Source organism: Salvelinus alpinus, chromosome 25 (assembly GCF_045679555.1).
Source record: "Salvelinus alpinus chromosome 25, SLU_Salpinus.1, whole genome shotgun sequence".
Lineage (NCBI taxonomy): Eukaryota > Metazoa > Chordata > Actinopteri > Salmoniformes > Salmonidae > Salvelinus > Salvelinus alpinus.
This window is the reverse complement of record NC_092110.1, coordinates 20605111-20628885: the sequence shown is the minus strand read 5'-3', so window position 1 is coordinate 20628885 and position 23775 is coordinate 20605111. Positions and strand designations below refer to the sequence as shown.

Sequence of the window (23775 nt, the reverse complement as noted above, 5' to 3'; positions counted from 1 at the left end):
TATAGTCTATTGTACTGTATGTAGGCAAGTAGTGGGGGTGTAGCTGAGGGTATGGAAATCTCTCACCCTGGTACATAGCTCCTGCTATGAGGTAAGCGAGAGCAGTCTCTGGTCTGCTCCAGGCCTTGTTCAGATTGGAGTCATTCCGAGCGTCCCAATAAGGGTGATGAGTTCCAGGTCTCAGTGCAAACAAGAGAAAGGAAGTAATGAGTAAGAGAGAGATAGAGAGAGCGTGAGGGAGAGCGAAAGAAAGAGAGAGAAGGAGAAAAAGAGAAAGAGAGGTCTTTAATCAGCCGCATCCCATCCACACATTCCTCCACCAGTGAACTGCCAGAGCGCCGTCATCACCTGGCAGCCCATCTCCCCCAGGATCACCGTCATTTCCCCCATAATCCCCCACAACGCCACTGTCACCGCCACACTGTCACCATATCATAAAGCCACACAATGCTGGCCCTGGCAGCGGTCCAGCAGGAATTTCTGGAGGGGACGGAACCGGAGGTGGTAAATATCCACCAAAGTAATTTAGTCAATCCATCACTTTGTCAGAGCTGTTGTGACTGCCCAGCCGCTGTGCTCTACTCCGTGCTGAGAGCATTTGGTCTCATTTTGAGGAGGACGCTCCATGTGGCTGACGTTCTCCACAGTTTGGACCTAGGCCTAAGGATCCGATCACACGTAACATGAAGTCAGTCCTCCATTGTGCCTGCGAGGAGAGGAGGATGGAGGCCTATGGAGAAGTCTTGCCAAGGCTGCTCCTGGAGAGCGCCTGCCTGCCTGCCTGTCCTATCCTTTAATACTCATTGAGACTGGCCCCTCAATCAGCACGGATGATAAATACCTACAGCCAATCAGGTTGCCAGTTAATCAGCGCCGTCCAGTCAGGTAATCAGGAGCCCATTTTGGATTTGGGAGCAGAGGGCCCTGAGGCTGTCCAGCAGGAGAAAACATCAGTCATGTTCTTCAAACATTAAGACTGCCGGGCCACACTTCTACTCTCTTTTCCACACGGTACAGTACTGTCTGTGCACAATTATCCTGTAATGGGCTAGCAGACAAACAGATAGACTTCCCCTCAGGAATAGAATGGTTAAGTCGGGAGAGGAAATGGAGCTCAACCCTTTCAAGGCAATCCAATGGTTTCAGCTAACCACCCACAACTGCACTTGTTTAGACCATTGCCTAAGAATTGGAACATTGTCAGAAATTGATGAGGTCCCAAAGGATTCCTATTGATGAAGATGATTCTGTGAATTCATTGTATACATCATAGATTATTTTCACACGATATTGCTCATGGTAGGGGATTAACAAATCAACAAACAAACAAACAAATATGGTACAATATCACAATGGAGGGCCAGAGGCAGCCATTTTGATTTGTGGTCCTTATGTATCGAGCATTTCTGCAGGGAATTTGAAAGGGGCAATTATGCAAATACCCAGGTGCATGCCAAGACTGAGGGACTGAACCCCTGTTTCCGAGTGCTTCAAGATGCCTTCGCCTAGCCCTGATAGGATTAACACAACACTGCTGGGAGGCAGGCAGTTTGTGAGCATGTGGATGTAGTGTGGAGGGCCAGGGGTTTTGCATGTTTGGAGAACTCCCCATTCCAACAACAAAACCATTAAATGCTAGGCTTGGCTCTACACTGGATATATGTAGTCCATGCACAGTGATGGTTGTCTTTAACCTGCCATTTACAGCCACAAATCCTTCTTTTGGCACCGGTTATCACTTCTGTATACTCAAGTATCACATTCCAGTGCACAGTAGAACACTCAATTGGTTGACTTAATTAAGTATTTAACTGGTCTTATTGAATGAGGTGTATTTATTTTTAAACAGCAATGAGGTGTGAGTAGGCTGGTTCGCTGAAGTGAATCAACTCACTAGATAAATAAATCAGACATCGGTAATCTGGACCATTAATCATTGGACTCTAACTCTTCCTGACTGTGCAGGACTGGAGATTTCAGGACAGGCGTGTTGGCCAGTTGAAGAGAGGAAAGCCCCTCATCAGTTACTCTTAGTGGGATCTGTCTCTAGAGTTAGCGGTAAACTGTGCTGACTGGAGGGAGTCTGCCATGCTGTTGCTGCTTTACTTCTCATGTAGAAATACTGCCCCCTTGTGTTTGAGAGAACATCGTATTCTGTTGGAATCATGTGATTCATTATTTAATTTTTTACCTTTATCAGGGAGTTGTACTGAGACCAATGTTTCTTTTACAGATGAGCCCTGAATTACAGAAAAAAACAGAAATAGACACATCGATAAACAAATACAAATTGCAAGATAACACGGTCATACATTTGTATAAATTAGCAGACGCTCTTATCCAGAGTAATTAGGATGAAGTGCATTGCTTAAGGGCACATCAACCGATTTCTCACCTAGTCAGGTCTGGGATTCAAACCAGCGACCTTTCGGTTACTGGCCCAACGCTCTTAACCGCTAGGCTACCTGCCACCCTAAAAAACAAACACATTCATCATCAATAATAAGGTCCTCAATCAGCTTTCTTTAGAAGCACCAAAACATTAAATTGAAGAACATTTTGAAGTATGTTCCACCAATACAAAGCAAAAAACCTCTAATGACTAAAGTGATGAGATGGCATACTACTTTACAGGCCTACAGGCCAAGGCGATGATGAAAGAAAGTGTGTCCATTGTTATGAAGGTCATTTTTTATGCACTAGCTAAACATAACATGCCAATCACACAAATGACAGGCATAATAAATAAATCAATAGTAGGAGGGAAATGAAAGCAGTCTGGTAGCCAACTAGAAGCTCCAGTCCAGGTGAATAGCAGGGCTCCAGATATTCTCAGCATGTGGCAGTCAGGCAGCATCTGGTTATGCTCTACATGTAATCTTAATGAAATTCTAATGCAACATTAGGCCTTCCCATTTCTGCACCGGGAGACTGGCCTGTCACTAGATGGGATAATTGAGGCCAGGCTATGGTGAGGCTGCCGGATGGAATCTCCTCTCCGTTCCTTTGATTGTGTCCAAGGACAGACCGCTGGGATGTCACATAAAATAGAAATCATCCTGGAAGGAGCAAGACCTTGTCTGTCTTTGGGAATAATCTTTCATTTTGGAGTGTGGAGAGGATGGTTGGTGTGTCCGGGTTGCAGTGAAAGGGCACATGCTGTATCCACTAGCCAGCCAGGCTGCTGCATTCATTACTGTCATGTAGTTCCACCACACTCTGCTCAGTCAGCAGTCAGAGAGCTGGGCCCTGTCCGGATTCTCATACTCACAGCCTTAGTCTCACTCTACATCAGAGAGGGTCAGACACAGGGCTCTCAAAGTTTGGAGTCACTAGTCAGGGGGCCATGGATTGGTCCAGGTCCCTGACCTCTTTTTGAACGGTAATAATGAATCAATTCAATGCTTTGATCACTAAATTACACCCAAACATTGTTCAAATCAATTTCTGGTTTTGCATAATTTCCTCCCTAATTTTTTATTAATGGTATTTGCAATGAAGGTGAACATTATTTGACCAATGTAACTAAGCATACTTGATTGATTTTTTGCCGTACCATAATGGAGTAAATTAATTGCTTGCTTATGGTGGTGCAATGTGTCGGATGATGGAATGCCATAGCTCTCTGTTGTTCATGACAGCTGTTCTGAGACCAGTGTCTCTGAAGATGTTGTCCATGTAAACTCAGCTAAAAAAGAAACGTCCTCTCACTGTCAACTGCTTTTATTTTCAGCAAACTTAACATATGTAAATATTTGTATGAACATAACAAGATTCGACAACTGAGACATGAACTGAACAAGTTCCACAGACATGTGACGAACAGAAATGGAATAATGTGTCCCTGAACAAAGGGGGGGGTCAAAATCAAAAGTAACAGTCAGTATCTGGTGTGGCCACCAGCTGCATTAAGTACTGCAGTGCATCTCCTCCTCATGGACTGCACCAGATTTGCCAGTTCTTGGAATGAGATGTTACCCCACTCTTCCACCAAGGCACCTGCAAGTTCCCGGACATTTCTGGGGGGCAAAGGCCCTCACCCTCACCCTCTGATCCAACAGGTCCCAGATGTGCTCAATGGGATTGAGATCCGAGCTCTTCGCTGGCCATGGCAGAACACTGACATTCCTGTCTTGCAGGAAATCACGCACAGAACAAGCAGTATGGCTGGTGGCATTGTCATGCATGTCAGGATGAGCCTGCAGGAAGGGTACCACACGAGGGAGGAGGATGTCTTCCCTGTAACGCACAGCGTTGAGATTGCCTGCAACGACAACAAGCTCAGTCCGATGATGCTGTGACACACCGCCCCAGACCATGACGGACCCTCCACCTCCAAATCGATCCCGCTCCAGAGTACAGGCCTCGGTGTAATGCTCATTCCTTCGACGATAAACGCGAATCCGACTATCACCCCTGGTGAGACAAAACCGCGACTCGTCAGTGAAAAGCACTTTTTGCCAGTCCTGTCTGGTCCAGCGACAGTGGGTTTGTGCCCATAGGCGACGTTGTTGCGGTGATGTCTGGTGAGGACCCGCCTTACAACAGGCCTACAAGCCCTCAGTCCAGCCTCTCTCAGCCTATTGCAGACAGTCTGAGCACTGATGGAGGGATTGTGCGCTCCTGGTGTAACTCGGGCAGTTGTTGTTGCCATCCTGTACCTGTCCCGCAGGTGTGATGTTTTTCGAACTTCCGGCGCCGAAAAGAGATGGCCGCCTCGCTTCGCGTTCCTTGGAAAATATGCAGTATTTTGTTTTTTTATGTGTTATTTCTTACATCGGTACCCCAGGTAATCTTAGGTTTCATTACATACAGTCGGGAGGAACTACTGAATATACGATTAACGTCAACTCATCATCGTTCCTACCAGGAATATGACTTTCCCGAAACGGATCCAGTGTTTTGCCTTCCACCCAATACAATGGATCTGATCCCAGCCGGCGACCCTGTGCGACGCCGTAAAAGGGGCAAACGAGGCGGTCTCGTGGTCAGGCTTCGGAGACGGGCACATCGCGCTCCACTCCCTAGCATACTACTCGCCAATGTCCAGTCTCTTGACAATAAGGTTGATGAAATCCGAGCACGGGTAGCATTCCAGAGAGACATCAGGGATTGCAACGTGCTCTGCTTCACGGAAACATGGCTAACTCAAGAGACGCTAACGGAGTCGGTGCAGCCAGCTGGTTTCTTCATGCATCGCGCCGACAGAAACAAACATCTTTCTGGTAAGAAGAGGGGCGGGGGGGTATGCCTTATGATTAACGAGACGTGGTGTGATCATCATAACAACACACAGGAACTCAAGTCATTCTGTTCACCTGATCTAGAACTCCTCACAATCAAATGTCGACCGCATTATCTACCAAGGGAATTCTCTTCAATCATAATCACAGCCGTATATATTCCCCCCCAAGCAGACACATCGATGGCCCTGAACGAACTTTATCTGACTCTTTGTAAACTGGAAACCACACACCCTGAGGCTGCATTCATCGTAGCTGGGGATTTTAACAAGGCTAATCTAAAAACAAAACTCCCTAAATTCTATCAGCATATCGATTGTGCTACCAGGGCTGGAAAAACCCTAGATCATTGTTATACTAATTTCCGCGACGCATATAAGGCCCTCCCCCGCCCCCCTTTCGGAAAAGCTGACCACGACTCCATTTTGTTGATTCCAGCCTACAAACAGAAACTAAAACAACAAGCTCCCGCGCTCAGGTCTGTTCAACGCTGGTCCGACCAATCTGAATCCACGCTTCAAGACTGCTTCGATCACGCGGATTGGAATATGTTCCGCATTGCGTCCAACAACAATATTGACGAATATGCTGATTCGGTGAGCGAGTTCATTAGGAAGTGCATTGACGATGTCGTACCCACAGCAACGATTAAAACATTCCCAAACCAGAAACCGTGGATTGACGGCAGCATTCGCGTGAAACTGAAAGCGCGAACCACTGCTTTTAACCAGGGCAAGGTGACCGGAAGCATGACCGAATACAAACAGTGTAGCTATTCTCTCCGCAAGGCAATCAAACAGGCTAAGTCCCAGTACAGAGACAAAATCGAGTCGCAATTCAACAGCTCAGACACAAGAGGTATGTGGCAGGGTCTACAGTCAATCACGGATTACAAAAAGAAAACCAGCCCCGTCGCGGACCAGGATGTCTTGCTCCCAGACAGGCTAAACAACTTTTTTGCCCGCTTTGAGGACAATACAGTGCCACTGACACGGCCCCCTACCAAAACCTGCGGGCTCTCCTTCACTGCAGCCGAGGTGAGTAAAACATTTAAACGTGTTAACCCTCGCAAGGCTGCAGGCCCAGACGGCATTCCCAGCCGCGTCCTCAGAGCATGCGCAGACCAGCTGGCTGGTGTGTTTACGGACATATTCAATCAATCCTTATCCCAGTCTGCTGTTCCCACATGCTTCAAGAGGGCCACCATTGTTCCTGTTCCCAAGAAAGCTAAGGTAACTGAGCTAAACGACTACCGCCCCGTAGCACTCACTTCCGTCATCATGAAGTGCTTTGAGAGACTAGTCAAGGACCATATCACCTCCACCCTACCGGACACCCTAGACCCACTCCAATTTGCTTACCGACCCAATAGGTCCACAGACGACGCAATCGCAACCACACTGCACACTGCCCTAACCCATCTGGACAAGAGGAATACCCATGTGAGAATGCTGTTCATCGATTACAGCTCAGCATTTAACACCATAGTACCCTCCAAACTCGTCATCAAGCTCGAGACCCTGGGTCTCGACCCCGCCCTGTGCAACTGGGTCCTGGACTTCCTGACGGGCCGCCCCCAGGTGGTGAGGGTAGGTAACAACATCTCCACCCCGCTGATCCTCAACACTGGGGCCCCACAAGGGTGCGTTCTGAGCCCTCTCCTGTACTCCCTGTTCACCCACGACTGCGTGGCCATGCACGCCTCCAACTCAATCATCAAGTTTGCGGATGACACTACAGTGGTAGGCTTGATTACCAACAACGACGAGACGGCCTACAGGGAGGAGGTGAGGGCCCTCGGAGTGTGGTGTCAGGAAAATAACCTCACACTCAACGTCAACAAAACAAAGGAGATGATTGTGGACTTCAGGAAACAGCAGAGGGAGCACCCCCCTATCCACATCGACGGGTCAGTAGTGGAGAAGGTGGAAAGTTTTAAGTTCCTCGGTGTACACATCACGGACAAACTGAATTGGTCCACCCACACAGACAGCGTTGTGAAGAAGGCGCAGCAGCGCCTCTTCAACCTCAGGAGGCTGAAGAAATTCGGCTTGTCACCAAAAGCACTCACAAACTCTACAGATGCACAATCGAGAGCATCCTGTCGGGCTGTATCACCGCCTGGTACGGCAACTGCTCCGCCCACAACCGTAAGGCTCTCCAGAGGGTAGTGAGGTCTGCAGAACGCACCACCGGGGGCAAACTACCTGCCCTCCAGGACACCTACACCACCCGATGTCACAGGAAGGCCATAAAGATCATCAAGGACAACAACCACCCAAGCCACTGCCTGTTCACCCCGCTATCATCCAGAAGGCGAGGTCAGTACAGGTGCATCAAAGCAGGGACCGAGAGACTGAAAAACAGCTTCTATCTCAAGGCCATCAGACTGTTAAACAGCCACCACTAACATTTAGCGGCCGCTGCCAACATACTGACTCAACTCCAGCCACTTTAAAAATGGGAATTGATGGAAATTATGTAAAAATGTACCACTAGCCACTTTAAACAATGCCACTTAATATAATGTTTACATACCCTACATTACCCATCTCATATGTATATACTGTACTCTATATCATCTACTGCATCTTGCCATCTTTATGTAATACATGTACCACTAGCCACTTTAAACTATGCCACTTTATGTTTACATACCCTACAGTACTCATCTCATATGTATATACCGTACTCTATACCATCTACTGCATCTTGCCATGCCGTTCTGTACCACCACTCATTCATATATCTTTATGTACATATTCTTTATCCCTTTACACTTGTGTGTGTGTATAAGGTAGTAGTTGTGGAATTGTTAGGTTAGATTACTTGTTGGTTATTACTGCATTGTCGGAACTAGAAGCACAAGCATTTCGTTACACTCGCATTAACATCTGCTAACCATGTGTATGTGACTAATAAAATTTGATTTGATTTGATGTTCGGATGTATCGATCCTGTGCAGGTGGTTACAAGTGGTCTGCCACTGCGAGGATGATCAGCTGTCTGTCCTGTCTCCCTGTAGCGCTGTCTTAGGCGTCTCACAGTACGGCAATTGCAATTTATTGCCCTGGCCACATCTGCAGTCCTCATGCCTCCTTGCAACATGCCGAAGGCATGTTCACGCAGATGAGCAGGGACCCTGGGCATTTTTCTTTTGGTGTTTTTCAGAGTCAGTAGAAAGGCCTCTTTAGTGTCTTAAGTTTTCATAACCGTGACCTTAATTGCCTACCGTCTGTAAGCTGTTAGTGTCTTAACGACCGTTCTACAGGTGCATGTTCATTAATTGTTCATGGTTCATTGAACAAGCATGGGAAACAGTGTTTAAACCCTTTGCAATGAAGATCTGTGAAGTTATTTGGATTTTTACAAATTATCTTTTAAAGACAGGGTTCTGAAAAAGGGAAGTTTCTTTTTTTGCCAAGTTTAGGTTTCATGTGGTCTTCTGCTTGTGTCCAGCTCGGAATCCTTGAAACAGTCACCAGCAAATCTCAGCTTCCTTAAACAAAGACAAATTGACACAAAATGTAAAAATCTCCATCACGTTTTAATTCCATTAACAATAAAGGGACTGCAGAGCAGGAACCCTGACATTCATCAGTGATGGCCCACAGTTTTGTCATTTATTTTACACATAAAAAGTCTCACCTCCAAGCAACTATTTCACAATATTTACAACGATCCAAAACCAAACCCCACTAACCACTGAGCTTTCCCCATCACTTGAACTGGAATCTTAAACACGGAGAGCAGGACCTGCTTATGAGTGAAACACTATCTAAATAATAACTTTAAAATCACAGCTGCTGTTTCTTTTTACATCTTCATCTTTATCTAAACTGCATTTCAACTTTTTACACTTTTGTAAATGCACATGGTTTGTATAAGAATATTTAACATCTTGATTCCTATAGTACAATGCAATGCTACTTCTGTCAAGTCTTGTGTCTGACTTGTGCCTCCATAAGGATAGCAGCTACTATTTTAGTTGACTAGGTCATCTGCTTAGTCTAACATTTCAATACCCATAGACTTTCAGTCATTGCACTAACGCTAGTTAGCATTGGCTCGGGAAACTACCTATAACTGGACACAGAGACATAAAAATGGTATCCACGAGTTCATCTGACTCTGGGAAAGTAGACAAAGAGCCTCATTGCCAAAATCCAGAAGTATCCCTTTAAGACTTTGCCCTAGGCAAATCCTAGTGGAGGATGAAAGCTCACTGTGTCTCAAGAGAAATTCTGAGTGACTGGGAGGTATGTGCAGTAAACCCCAGCAGCAATAACAAAATCCCAGCACCCTTAAGAGGTTCCCAATAAGGTAAAGTTATTCTGTTAGTATGAGGAGCGTGGGAAGTGATATGTGTATCCTGTTCAACAAGAGTGAGGTGATGTTTAATTAAGGGGAAATCTCTTAGTGGCTGCACATGCTAGGAGAGTTGAATAACAGTAGCGTAACCCGCCATGGGTTTGCATTGTGGTAAGTTGTGAGGCTAAAGATTCAGGTGAACACAAAGAATACAATAATATTGCATAAGAATGTGTCTGCTTTAGGCTACTGTGCTATGTTCTAGATGTTGGCTTTCCTAAATAGACTGTACATGTGGTTAGCTGCACACTGCAATATGGGGTATCTGTACTTTACTTTACTATTTATATTTTTGACTACTTTTACTTCACTACATTGTTTAAGAAAATATTGTACTTTTTACTCCATACATTTACCTTGACACCCAAAAGTACTTGTTACGTTTTGAATGCTTAGCAGGACAGGAAAATGGTCCAATTCACACACTTATCCAGAGAACATCCCTGGTCATCCCTACTGCCTCTGATCTGGAGGACTCACTAAACACACATGCTTCGTTTGTAAATTATGTCTGAATGTTGGAGTGGGCCCCTGGCCATGCTTAAATAAATAAAAAAACTAGGAAATGGTGCCATCTGATTAGCTTAATATAAGGAATTTGAAATTATTTACACTTTTACTTTTGATACTTAAGTATATTTTAGCAATTACATTTACTTTTGATACTTAGCATATTTTAAACCAAATATTTTTAGATTTTACTCAAGTGGAATTTTACTGGGTGACTTTTACTTGAGTAATTTTCTAATAAGGCATCTTTACTTTTACTCAAGTATGAAAATTGGGTACTTTTTCCACCACTGAAGAAATATTCATCTTGTGTTTCCTGTCTCAGTATCCCTTTCTCAGGTGGCTTATCTACCGAGTTGTAGGAGTCAGAGACAGCACACTATGGGTAGTAGTTAGAGAGGAGGCAGCTGAGATCACACAACCATGGGCAGGGACACAGGGACACACACACAGGGGATGCATAGATGAGATTCAGAGGTAAACCCAGACAAGGCGGTGAATGAAAACCAACAGTCAAGACCACAAGACATGACAGCTATCAAGATAACCTTGAGTTCCGATCTCTTCACATGTTAACATCCAATTGATATTCCCATGTCAAACTTCCACTGCAAAAACTACCAACAGTAATATTATAGTAATATCACTGTTGTTATACTTCTGCTAGTCTAGGCTTCTTTTAACTACACACTTCTCCAGATTAAGTCAGAGGCAAAGGGCTTGAATAAGGCAGGTTTTAAAACAAAAACTGTTACGGCTCAAGACAAATAACATTGCCATCAACAAGTCATCAACGGTATGGGTGAAATGTATTTGTACACAAAAGCCAATTGTCGATGTGAAACGATGATAACTAAAAAAATAAATGAATCAGCTGTAATATATTAAACTCCCACCAATAAAAAAGTATGACCTCAAAGATCTATCAAGTACCTTTAGTCCCTTCTGTTTGAAAATATATCTCAACTGTTGCTATAACATGACAACCTTTTAACATGCATGTACACATATTGAAATGAAAGAGTGATATAATATATACTGTATATACATTTTACAGTTGAATAATTTAGCAGAGCGACTTAAAGTATGAGTACATACATTTTCAAACTTTTCGCACTATATACACACACATCCTTCCCTGATCAGGTAAGGCCAAAGTGCTATGGGGTGTGCAGCTTCTCCACACTTTGTGTAGGCTGCTTTTGCATTTAAATGTTCCTCAGCTTTTTCCCAAAATAAAATTCCAAAAACCAAAACAACACCAAGCTCACTAGGCTCTTTAACTAGCTCTATATTCTGTCTCAAAAACATCAAATTAAACAACTCTAACATCTAGAATAAAACTACCCAGCCTTTTCTAACACTAGGTCATGTTCTTCATTAGAAAAGCAAACATTGTACAGTATATACACATAGTGCAGACACCTGAAGACGTCCCAGAGCCTACTGGGACGTCCTGTGGACTTCCTTTAATGCACTCTACCACTGAAAGAGGATTATGGGTAGTCCGTGTGAGTCGAGGAGGGATGTTCATTGTCCAAAGCGGATGGAGCGGGTAACGGGCGTACCAGGGGCCTGGTTGGCGCTGGTGTCATTGGCACCGCACTGCTGTATGAGCAGGACCACAGTGTGACCAGAGTCTGGGCGTGAGCTCCAGGGATAGGGCCACTCAGAGCATGCCGAAGCCCTCACTGCCCTCACTGATGGCCAGCTTCAGCATCTTGTGCAGCTCCTCATAGGAGTCATAGGTGGGGAGGCAAAGCTGGTTAAAACTAGAGAGAGAAGAATTCACAGATAGTCAGTCACTTTACAGTTTTTTACGAGACGAGTAGTGTGTCTGTGCATTACTCAAGTAAAGAACTGAAACCGACTGTATAGCACATGTATATGAATGTGTAAGAGTGCATGTGTATGTGTATACGGTGTCTGAGTGTGTGTGTGTTTGTGAGGGTGCGTGCATGCCCGTCCACTCACCAGGTGTGTGCGGTGGGCAGGGTGCTGTGTGTGGGAGCAGCGATGATCTGGAAGGAGGGGCAGAGGGTGTTGAAGCCCCCAGGGGGAAGCTGGGAGGAGCCGGTGGTGAACTGCAGCAGGCGAGCCAACTCCTCCTGGGTGAAGCTGGACACCACGGCCCAGAACCACTTCATCACCTAGCACAACACAACACAGTCAGCATGGTGCACAACACTAACACGTTTGACACATCTCAATCAATATAACGCTGTAGCAAAGCAGTGTCGTTCACCATCTACTATGGCTCAGACCAGGTGGTGTCACACACCTTCTCTCTGAAGTGCCACGACCCTCCTACAACCACAGCATGGGCCTTGAAGTCCTGGACATTGATGTCCCCCGTACCGCACATCAACAGCTGGGGACAAACAGACATTTAGACCTTACAGTGCCATAGGACTGAGATTTTGAAAGTAGCACAAGGCATGTAAGCTTGGAAAGTTTGATAGGGGATGTAATGAGAGACAAAATCAGTTGTGAGTTTTATTCAACATACCTCCAGCTCATTCTCATCAAATATGGCCAGGAGGTTCTCTGGGACAAGTTCATTCAAACCTGCAATTCACAAAACAGTTCATTGCCAAAAGCTTGGTTGCCTATCCTCTTATAGACATTCCAGATTAGATACAGGGGTGAATGTGAAATGACTCCATAATATATCGGTGTTTGTATCCCTTACCTTTGAGAAAGTGCTCCACCTCGTCTCGCACCTGACTGGCGAGCCTGTACTGGGCCAGCAGGTTCAGATAATGCATCTTGTTCTCATTGTTAACAGCAATCTGAGCTCCTCCAGATATCAGCTCCACCACCTGAAGAGTGACAGAGTAACAGAGCTCAGGACATGACTGACAACACACCCACACACAGACCCTGCACTGCCTTTCTAGGAGTACTAAGCAGTCTGCCAAGGAAATAATTATTCTGTTTTGTTAGTGCTTTCTTTTTTCTGTGAGATGACGTGGTGGATAAGGGAAGTCATGTCAAACAGAAAGGTTCCCTCGTCACCTTCTCCAGCTGTCCTGACTTGTACTTCTCCTCAGCAAACACCAGGTCCATTTCACTGACATCATTGTTTAGGATGAAGCAGACTTTCGTTTTGTAGAACTCCTGATCATCCGTCTCAAAGTACTGCCGTGGAAAATTAAATACAAATACAGGAAAATAGATTTAAAATAAACATGTCATTCTAACTCGGTGAAACAACAAGGATGACTTATCCACTTAGAGCGGCAGGGTGAGATCTTAATATGTTCTAGAAACACCACAATATACAACTCATACGCTATGAAATAAACAGATCGCTTTTCTAACCAGCCGAAGCATTGGGAGAGAAGTAAAATTGGGAGAGAGGTAAACATTGGGAGAGAGGTAAACATTGGGAGAGAGGTAAAATTGGGAGAGAGCTAAACATTGGGAGAGAGGTGAACATTGGGAGAGAGGTGAACATTGGGAGAGAGGTGAACATTGGGAGAGAGGTAAACATTGGGAGAGAGGTAAACATTGGGAGAGAGGTAAACATTGGGAGAGAGGTAAACATTGGGAGAGAGGTAAACATTGGGAGAGAGGTGAACATTGGGAGAGAGGTGAACATTGGGAGAGAGGTAAACATTGGGAGAGAGGTGAACATTGGGAGAGAGGTAAGCATTGGGAAAGAGGTAAGCATTGGGAGAGAGGTAAGCATTGGGAGAGAGGTAAACATTGGGAGAGAGGTAAGCATTGGGAGAGAGGTAAGCATTGGGAGAGAGGTAAACATTGGGAGAGAGGTAAACATTGGGAGAGAGGTAAACATTGGGAGAGAGGTAAACATTGGGAGAGAGGTAAGCATTGGGAAAGAGGTAAGCATTGGGAAAGAGGTAAGCATTGGGAGAGAGGTAAGCATTGGGAGAGAGGTAAACATTGGGAGAGAGGTAAGCATTGGGAGAGAGGTAAGCATTGGGAGAGAGGTAAACATTGGCAGAGAGGTAAGCATTGGGAGAGAGGTAAGCATTGGGAGAGAGGTAAGCATTGGGAGAGAGGTAAGCATTGGGAGAGAGGTAAGCATTGGGAGAGAGGTAAACATTGGCAGAGAGGTAAGCATTGGGAGAGAGGTAAGCATTGGGAGAGAGGTAAACATTGGCAGAGAGGTAAACATTGGGAGAGAGGTAAACATTGGGAGAGAGGTAAACATTGGGAGAGAGGTAAACATTGGGAGAGAGGTAAGCATTGGGAAAGAGGTAAGCATTGGGAGAGAGGTAAGCATTGGGAGAGAGGTAAACATTGGGAGAGAGGTAAGCATTGGGAGAGAGGTAAGCATTGGGAGAGAGGTAAACATTGGCAGAGAGGTAAGCATTGGGAGAGAGGTAAGCATTGGGAGAGAGGTAAGCATTGGGAGAGAGGTAAGCATTGGGAGAGAGGTAAGCATTGGGAGAGAGGTAAACATTGGCAGAGAGGTAAGCATTGGGAGAGAGGTAAGCATTGGGAGAGAGGTAAACATTGGCAGAGAGGTAAACATTGGGAGAGAGGTAAACATTGGGAGAGAGGTAAACATTGGGAGAGAGGTAAACATTGGGAGAGAGGTAAGCATTGGGAAAGAGGTAAGCATTGGGAGAGAGGTAAGCATTGGGAGAGAGGTAAACATTGGGAGAGAGGTAAGCATTGGGAGAGAGGTAAGCATTGGGAGAGAGGTAAACATTGGCAGAGAGGTAAGCATTGGGAGAGAGGTAAGCATTGGGAGAGAGGTAAGCATTGGGAGAGAGGTAAGCATTGGGAGAGAGGTAAACATTGGCAGAGAGGTAAGCATTGGGAGAGAGGTAAGCATTGGGAGAGAGGTAAACATTGGGAGAAAGGTAAACATTGGGAGAAAGGTAAACATTGGGAGAAAGGTAAACATTGGGAGAGAGGTCCATCTCTAGGTTCTCAGAGGATGTGGGACTGAGGCGGAGGACATACCTTGTAGTTCATCCTGAGTCCGATGAGCTGGGCCAGGAAGGAGCGGGTGAAGCGAGCGCGGACCAGCTGCTTGTAGGCCCCGCCCAGGGCTGACTCGTACAGGCACTTCCCCACCACGCGCCCCGCAAACTCATACATCTTCAGACGCAGGTGGACCGGCCGCTCAGCGTTGGGGTGGACCTGAGAAGATAGAGGGACAGACACAGTACCTCACTATCCTATTGGCTAAGGTCACTGAATACTGGCCTTAGCCGTATTGTTTAAGTTGTGCTGGTGAGAAGGGAGGTCTTACCAGGCCCTGGTTGTCGTCACTGAAGCGGGTAAACAGCTGATTGGTGGTGTCAAACAGGGTCTTACAGACGAGCTCAAACCACTCCCTTCGCGGCCCTCCCCAGTCCAGAGCTAGGGGCCAACACAACACACATACTGCGTCATTCAACAGCCCTCCCCACACAACACCAGCTGACTGGCCTGTCATCTGCTGATTTTACCTTCCTCATCCTGGAACACCACCTCAAAGTTCTTACTCCAATCTGACACAGAGAAGTTCCGGGTGGATTTCAGAGACTGGGGAGAGATAGACATTTAAAATACTGTCATTTTCACACTCAATATCACCTTATGAGTCTGCAGTACCAGTTCTTAATCTCACTGCGGCTCGGAGAATAGTTACACGGTGGGTTCACTCACAGAGTCCAGGATGCAGTGGCGTGTGATCTTCAGGCAGGTCTTGGTGCGAGGCCTCTTGGAGTGGATGTGTCTGAGCTCCCTCTGGAAGAAGCTCACCTTGTCCTGGAACGTCTCCGAGCCACCTGTCAACAGCACAAAAACCATCCAATCTCAATGCTTCTACAGAGGCCAAAAACCATCTATACCAGGTAAACCTCCAGGGTTACTGAACTGGAAAAGGAGGGATACCAACCGATATTCTTGTGCAGGAAACGGATGAAGGTGGCAGCCATGATGTTTCTGTCTTTACAGCTCAGCTCCACTGGCGGCTGGATCCCATCATCCACTACAAGAGTCAAGTACTTGTGAACGGGGTCAGGGCCATAGTATGTGAACTGAAGGGGCAGAAAGACGAGGGTGAACACACAAGCTCATTAAACCTACTGCTAAAGGTCAGACAATATTATGTGGAAGTCACACGGTGTTTCACAGCATGGCTGCTTGTCCTACCTTTGTCCCTGGGCAAACTCGAAAGGTGAAAAGGCGCCATGGAATGATTTTCAGGTAAAACTCCTTCACTGACAGTTGCTGTGTAGCAGAAAAGTAAATGGTCCAGTCAATGACAGAAGTCTGCAACCAACCCGGCTGTGGAGCATGTGGTATGTCTAGTCAGAACAAAATCCTTTCTATCCTCTCTTCACCCACCTTTGGCGATATGTAGCAGTAGACCTTTTTTGGTTTCTTGACCTTCTCCGGCTGTCCCTCTACAGGGGAGTCATGCTCGTCCTCCTCGTCCCCCATGGAGGGCCGTCTCTGAGGGGCCATCAGAGCCGAGGCTGGGAGCTGCCACGAGGAGTTACTGTAGTTACTGTAGTTCCCTGAGCCATACAGGTACGCCTCAAAGTAGATGCTGATCCCTGTGGTGGACACGTTCTTCTCCACACAGTTCTTCTCATTCTCTGTTTGGTGGAAGGGAATTGAAAACAAAAGAGTGATATGAGAACCCTACAACCACAGCTTTTCCTCCACCAAGACGAAAGTCTAGACTCTACATATATTTCACTGTGGAGTATCTCATTTTGAGTATGATAGGCTGAAAATACATGTAGCAACTTGGTGAAATACCATTTGATCCACTATCCTATCACCCTCTCTTCCTTCACATGGGCCTGTTCAATCATACCCTAAAATAGGACCCTTACTCACCACTGAGAACAATGATGTCGAACTCTCCGTTGCTGAGGGGCAGGTCGTTATAGGAGATGCGTGCCCGGAAACAGCCCTTCTTCCTCAGGGTGATTTTCAGCAGTACCTGGCACAGCTGCTTGTTGGATGACACTGACTTACAGTAGTACTCCTCCAGGCTGTCGTCATCCACCGTGCCCAGCTGAGAGGAGGAAGACACAAAATGGATTCCCATTGTCCAATTTCAGTCTAAAATCAGGAAACAAATTCATTTATTCTGTTGTATGAGTGTTGTGTCGTGATATTGGGTTCTTACCGAGTGGACGTGGACGCTGTAGTTGACTTCGTCTATCAGTGAGGTGGAGTTACTGGTTGGGTTGCAATACTCGTCCCGAGGCTCGATCTGCAGGGTATGCTGCTGGCCATATACTAAGACCAGCGTGGAGAAGTGGTAGGCTATCTTCGTTTTGGACGGGTCCACTGTCCCTGAAATGGACACAGAACATGTGGGGAAGAGATGAACATTCAGGGGATGTCTCAAATTAAAGTATGTAGTGTTTACCAGTACAATACATACATAGGGCCTGAGACAACAGAGAAAAACAACTTTCATTTACACAAAGTTTCAAGTTGCTTCCATGTGAAGGGACCGTTTTCAACACTTATCAAACCTAATTGAGCAAAGCTGTAGAGCATAATACAAATATTTCCAAACATTGTAATAAACAATCAGATTAAAATAATGTTCAGGAAAATATTGATATTGCCTTAAATAAATGTTATGATCATCATCACCTCGTGCTATACTTCGTAAACAAAGCCGAACTACAAAACATATTGTGATGATGAATACTATTAACATACTTATTATCATGTTATGAGTACAAGCAATGGGAAGAACATTGGAAGAAACGTTAGCATTATAATTCAGTGGTATCAATATTTCTGGTCTGGGTGGTCATTAATAATTCTTACTACGCAACGTCAAAGTTCTGTTCTTTATCATAAGCAAAAACACAATTATCAATATCAATGACTTAAACGTCCTCATGTCATCCATGCTTCACATTTATATTACAAATATAACACAGTCCAGTCCTGAGATGGGTTAGTCACACAGTCCAAAAGGTCATGACTTTCTTTACCTGGCTTGAATATCTTGTAGTAAGGGCTGTAGGCCACGTTGAGTCCTCCCAGTTTGACAGCTACCTCATAGCGTCCGGCCTTGCGGACAGTGAAGGCCACTTTGACCACATTTGACTCTGGCTCCTGCAGAACCTCCTGGGTGATGGGGATGTCTAGGGCCAGCTCTATGTGAGTGATGTTGACCCTTAACCCCACGGGTCGGTGGGCAGGGAAGGGCTGGCCGTTCTTGTAGAAGAGCTGGGGTAGAGAGTCAGAGCAAACCATGAGAAACCATGGCAGGATGTCTAGCACCACAACTTGTGCCAACAGTCTATTCTCACCTTGATATTGAATTGTATATTGTATTGTTGTGAAAAAGCTAGCAAGTAAACATTTCACTGTACTGTTTTACACCTCCTGTGTTCCGTGCACGTGACAAATAAACTTGAAACTTCATTGTGTGCTTTATGGCCCCAATAGAAACCCAACCGACAAGACAAATAACAGAATCACTGACTAACATCGGCAGAAACAAAAAAGTGTATCCCTCCTCTACATTCTCTTTAAAGGCCACTTGCAGTAAAACATGATTTTCCCGTTTTTTTCCTCTACACTATGAGGTTGGAATAATACTGTGAAATTGTGAAAATTATGATAATGCCCTTTTAGTGTAAGACCTGCTTAAAAAGAACACCTGAATTTTGGTGGGATGGAGTTTTTGCAAATTAGTTAATAGAGAGTTCCAAACCCCCCTTGGGGTTTCACAAAGAAGAAAACATATCGCATGACTGAAACTTAAAGGAAAACTCCACCCCAAAACGATATTTTGTTATTTGTTTCATTAGTCCATTGTTGACATAGTCCCAAAATGTGAGGGAGAACTTTAACCCTTCTCCAAACCTTTCTGCCAATAACAGCTTGTTATCAGTTTTCCCCTCCCCACTCAAACCACTCACAGACAGTCCTAGCAACATTATTGCTTGAGAAATTGCTCTTGGCTAAGAAGCATTTTTTGTTGAAAACCATTTTAATTGAAAACAATCACAGTAAGGTACTTAATTATTACCCAGAAATGATTTGATATTGAGATAAAGATGTCTACATTGGACCTTTAATATTTGAGGTGGGTGGTTGTGCTCTAATCGTAGTTTCATACAGAAACTAAACTTTTAAAATCCAGAAATGACTGAAGTAGCCTAGATATGTGATTTCAAGCAGATAGGTAGGAAAGGATCTTACCTGAACACGGAAGCTCATAGTCTGGCCCACTTCCTGTGGGTCCTTCCAATCCCAGGACACCTTGCAGGAGCGCGGGTCCAGGTAGTTCCCTCGTACATAGTCGTAGATGCTGCGGTCGCCCCTTCTCCCGGGGTCCTCATTCTGCAGGAAGCTAACCACCCGTGCAGCGAGCTCACATAGGAACTTGATGGTAAAGACAAACGCTATGATGGAAACAGTAATTCCACCTGCCAGGGGGAGACATTCAGTCAGAGACCTTGTTTGAACACACTGAATGTGATTAAATGCACAGCATACTGAGGATGGCTCATAGAGGTCTTCACGGGTCCAACATACCACAAAATCTGGAGATCTGACCCGGGACCCGAGCGGGTCCAGGTCCTAAATTCGGACTTTTGTCTCGGATCTGTGACGAGTCTGATATAATTGGCACGGGTCTCGGGTATGTGCAATTCAAATTGATTTATCGACTGGACCTGATTGGACCTGTCCTCTGTTAATTTACTGTTTGTGTGATGAGAAATGCGCGAGCTTGTTATCTCTGTTAGCCAATTGCAACTCAATAAAATGTATAGTTATGTTCAACTGAAAATGGTTCCAGCTGCTAACCTTACCTGCTGGAGAGAGACAGTAAAATGAGCCTTGGCCGAGGCTACTGTTGATTGTGAAGATGAAGTTATTTTTCATTGAAGTAAAACGAAAGTTAGAGGAGAAAAAGTACAGTAAAAAGAAGCCGACAAGGGTAATGTCCTCGGGGACAAGTTTTAATATTATAATGGACAAAGATGAGAAGAATGTTAGTGTGGCCAAATGGACTGAGTGCAACTCATTATTCAGGTTTGATGCAATTGTCTACCTACCATTCATTTATTTCCATATTTATTATTGAATGTTTAGTCATCACATTATTATTGTAAATACTTTGTATTATTATTGTAGGCCTATTTTATAATCTAAACGGGTTCTCTGCATAGCCTATGCAAAAAGTTTTTTTCTCTTCATTTTGTTGAGACATTTTCGTTGGCTAAATTAAGTTTGTCTTTTTAATTTTGTGATCCGTATTTAGTTTAAGGTTAAAAGTAGGCCTGTTGTAAAATAAATAGCATTAACCTATTACTGTAATTTGTTGAGTAGGCCTACGGTAGGTAATCACCTTTCTTGGTAATAGCTGCAATATACAGTGCATTTGGAAAGTATTCAGACACCTTGAATTTTTCCAAATTTTGTTACGTTACAGCCTTATTCTAAAATCATTAAATATATTTTTTTCTCCCCTCATCAATCTACACGCAATACCCCATACACACAATACCCCATAATGACAAAGCAAAAACTAGCACATTTTTGCAAATTTGTTAAAAATAGAAAACTGAAATATCACATTTACATAAGTATTCAGACCCTTTACTCAGTACTTTGTTGAAGCACCTTTGGCAACGATTACAGCCTTGAGTCTTCTTGGGTATGACGCTACAAGCTTGGCACACCTGTATTTGTGGGGTTTCTCCCATTCCTCTCTGCAGATCATCTCAAGCTCTGTCAGATTGGATGGGGAGCGTTGCTGCAAAGCTATTTCCAGGTCTCTCCAGAGATGTTCGATCGTGTTCAAGTCCGGGCTCTGGCTGGGCCACTCAAGGACATTCAGAGACTTGTCCCAAAGCCACTCCTGCGTTGTCTTGGCTGTGTCCTTAGGGTAATTTTCCTGTTGGAACCTTCGAACGGTCTGAGGTCCTGAGCAGGTTTTCATCAAGGATCTCTCTGTATTTTGCTCCGTTCATCTTTCCCTCGATCCTGACTAGTCTCCCAGTCCATGCCGCAGAAAGAAATCCCCACAGCATGGTGCTGCCACCACCATGCTTCACTGTAGGGCATGGTGCCAGATTTCCTCCAGATGTGACGCTTGGCATTCAGGCTAAAGAGTTCAATCTTGGTTTCATCAGACCAGAGAATCTTGTTTCTCATTGTCTGAGAGAGTCTTTTGGTGCCTTTTGGCAAACTCCAAGAGGGCTGTTATGTGCTTTTTACTGAGGAGTGGCTTCCGTCTGGCCACTCTACCATGAAGGCCTGATTGGTGGAATGCTGCAGAGATGGTTGTCCTTCTGGAAGGTTCTCCCATCTCCTCAGAGGAACTCTAGAGCTCTGTCAGAGTGACCATTGGGTTCTTGGTCACCTCTCTGACCAAGGCCCTTCTCCCCCAATTGCTCAGTTTGGCCGGGCGGCCAGCTCTAGGAAGTGTCTTGGTGGTTCCAAACTTCTTACATTTAAGAATGATAGAGGCCACTGTGTTCTTGGGGACCTTCAATGCTGCAGAAATGTTTTGGTACCCTTCCCCAGATCTGTGCCTCAACACAATCCTGTCTTGGAGCTCTTTGGACAATTCCTTCGACCTCATGGCTTGGTTTGTGGGACCTTATATAGACAGGTGTGTGCCTTACAAAATCATGTCCAATCAATTGAATTTACCACAGGTGGACTCCAATCAAGTTGTAGAAACAACTCAAGGATGATCAATGGAAACAGGATGCACCTAAGCTCAATTTCGAGTCTCATAGCAAAGGGTCTGAATACTTATGTAAATAAGATATTTCTGTTTTTATTTTTAATACATTTGCAAAAATGTCTAAAAGCCTGTTTTCGCTTTGTCACTATTGGGTATTGTGTGTAGATTGCTGAGGATTTTTTTGTATTGATTCCATTTTAGAATAAGTCTGTAACGTAACAAAATGTGGGGTCTGGATACTTTCCGAAGGCACTGTAAGCCTGTTCAAAATTTTTTGGAATGTTTCATTCTGTTGAGACATTTTCGGTGGCCAAATTAAGTTCCAGCTGTAATGTTGTGTTTGCCGCAATATAACAGAATTACCGGTATTCCCGGCAGGCCTACTATGCTACTCGCACACAAACCATGAAAAGGAAAAACCAAAGAGGGCAAAATGCAAAACTTTATTTAATGCAGCAATATAATAACCTGTTCGTATTTTCACTATAAACAACGACTTGACTTACTTTAGATATTAGCCTAATAAAGTTCAGAAACTTTTGTGACGGTTTGGTGTGGTATGACTATTATTAGGCTGAGCTACTGCAGGCCTTTGACGGCAGTCTGCACCGGCACTCCAAGTGACTCCGACAGTTGAACTTGAGGTGAGGAAGAATGTTTTAGGCCTACCAGAGTCACTCCTTTAATCTAACAATCACAGGAGGTTGGTGGCACCTTAATTGAGTAGGACTGGCTCGTGGTAATTACTGGAGACTATAAAGTTTTGAACTTTGAAACAACAAATTTAGTTTTTTTGTAATTGGTTATTGGGCGTTTGGACAAACGGTGGATCATTTGGCCAATATCACATGTTTACTAATGGCGCTGGCAGCGCCGAGTTGGAGGTTTCTTTCTCTCTCTTTCCACTATCAGATCTGAACGGATCTCTCGGCTTCGAACCAGCACGGGTCTGTTTTCCATGGTCTTTTCGGGAAAGTGTCTGACTGTCTTCGGGTCCCTTCGGAACGGGTCTCCGTTTTTGGAAAATTAATGTATGCATATCGGGATGGGTGGGAAAGCCATGGATCCATCCAACTTTTTGGACCCGTGAAGATCTAATGGCTCATGCTGATCTTATTAGTGGAGAGAACATTTGCAATGCAATTGTGGAAAAATTACTTCAAAGAATGCTTTAAATGGATTGTTCACTTTCATCCAAAAGTATCTACATTGATTGTGAAGCTCAAACAGTCACTTATATATGCTTTGAACAAAGCGAATATCGAACCCATGACTTGATTGGGATTTGTGCCACCAATGCCAAAAGTTTAGCATGTGGAAACAGTGCCAGGGAAACTAACCCAAAGCATGGATTGGCACCATACCTTCTCCATAGACTACTTACAGGGTAAGGAAACCCATTTTGTATTTTTGAGTGAACTATCCCTTTAAGGTCTATTTCCTTGAATGTGCTGTGGAGAAGCAGTAATTGTATGGGTAAAGCCTGGAAATCTTGGGACACACAAACAGTATCTGTAGTTCAAATATATCAAATATATATATAATATATTTGAACTACAGATACTGTTTGTGTGTCCCAAGATTTCCAGGCTTTACCTATACAATTACTGCTATATATATGTGAATGGTTTTTAAATAATTTTTTCAAAAATTACATGTAATTTCTTTTAACCTTAATTTTACTAGGCAAGTTTCAACTGTACTAGTATTTTCAACAAGTACCTCCTGATAATTCTAATGACAGGTTAGTTTAGGCCCCAAGCCTTGCTGACAGGCGCCCATCCCCTACTTCAAACAGCTACTGTCAGTAGAACTCACTCACCAATCACGTAAAACATGAGGTCCCTTATCAGAAAGCACAGTGCCACAGTACAGCCAAATATAAAAGCTCCCGCTGAAAGAGAAACAAAGACAGACATCATACTTTACTTTCACAGCACAGAAAAAGCTTTTGACAGACATTTCATAATAAGCTGATGTGCCCTACGTCAA

The 23775-nt window shown here is 44.5% G+C and overlaps 1 protein-coding gene across 10 annotated transcripts in view; it reads right to left on the bottom strand.

The window, feature by feature from the left end:
* Positions 1 to 8771: 8771 nt before the first annotated feature.
* The window catches only part of LOC139553598 (apoptosis-resistant E3 ubiquitin protein ligase 1-like), a 31340-nt gene continuing 16336 nt past the window's right edge, over positions 8772 to 23775 (bottom strand). For 9 of the 10 annotated variants that reach the window (XM_071366102.1, XM_071366106.1, XM_071366110.1 and 6 more), the window contains 18 exons: positions 23606 to 23677; positions 19284 to 19510; positions 18065 to 18302; positions 17236 to 17405; positions 16941 to 17121; positions 16440 to 16693; positions 16245 to 16322; positions 15988 to 16129; positions 15756 to 15877; positions 15557 to 15632; positions 15358 to 15467; positions 15066 to 15245; positions 13143 to 13265; positions 12817 to 12946; positions 12634 to 12692; positions 12406 to 12495; positions 12099 to 12274; positions 8772 to 11896 (listed from right to left, as the gene is read on the bottom strand). In XM_071366102.1, the coding sequence (XP_071222203.1) occupies positions 11794 to 11896; positions 12099 to 12274; positions 12406 to 12495; positions 12634 to 12692; positions 12817 to 12946; positions 13143 to 13265; positions 15066 to 15245; positions 15358 to 15467; positions 15557 to 15632; positions 15756 to 15877; positions 15988 to 16129; positions 16245 to 16322; positions 16440 to 16693; positions 16941 to 17121; positions 17236 to 17405; positions 18065 to 18302; positions 19284 to 19510; positions 23606 to 23677 (2531 nt within the window). In that variant the 3' untranslated portion in view covers positions 8772 to 11793. The remainder of the gene's footprint in view (positions 11897 to 12098; positions 12275 to 12405; positions 12496 to 12633; positions 12693 to 12816; positions 12947 to 13142; positions 13266 to 15065; positions 15246 to 15357; positions 15468 to 15556; positions 15633 to 15755; positions 15878 to 15987; positions 16130 to 16244; positions 16323 to 16439; positions 16694 to 16940; positions 17122 to 17235; positions 17406 to 18064; positions 18303 to 19283; positions 19511 to 23605; positions 23678 to 23775) is intronic. The other variant, XM_071366108.1, reaches the window with a different exon arrangement.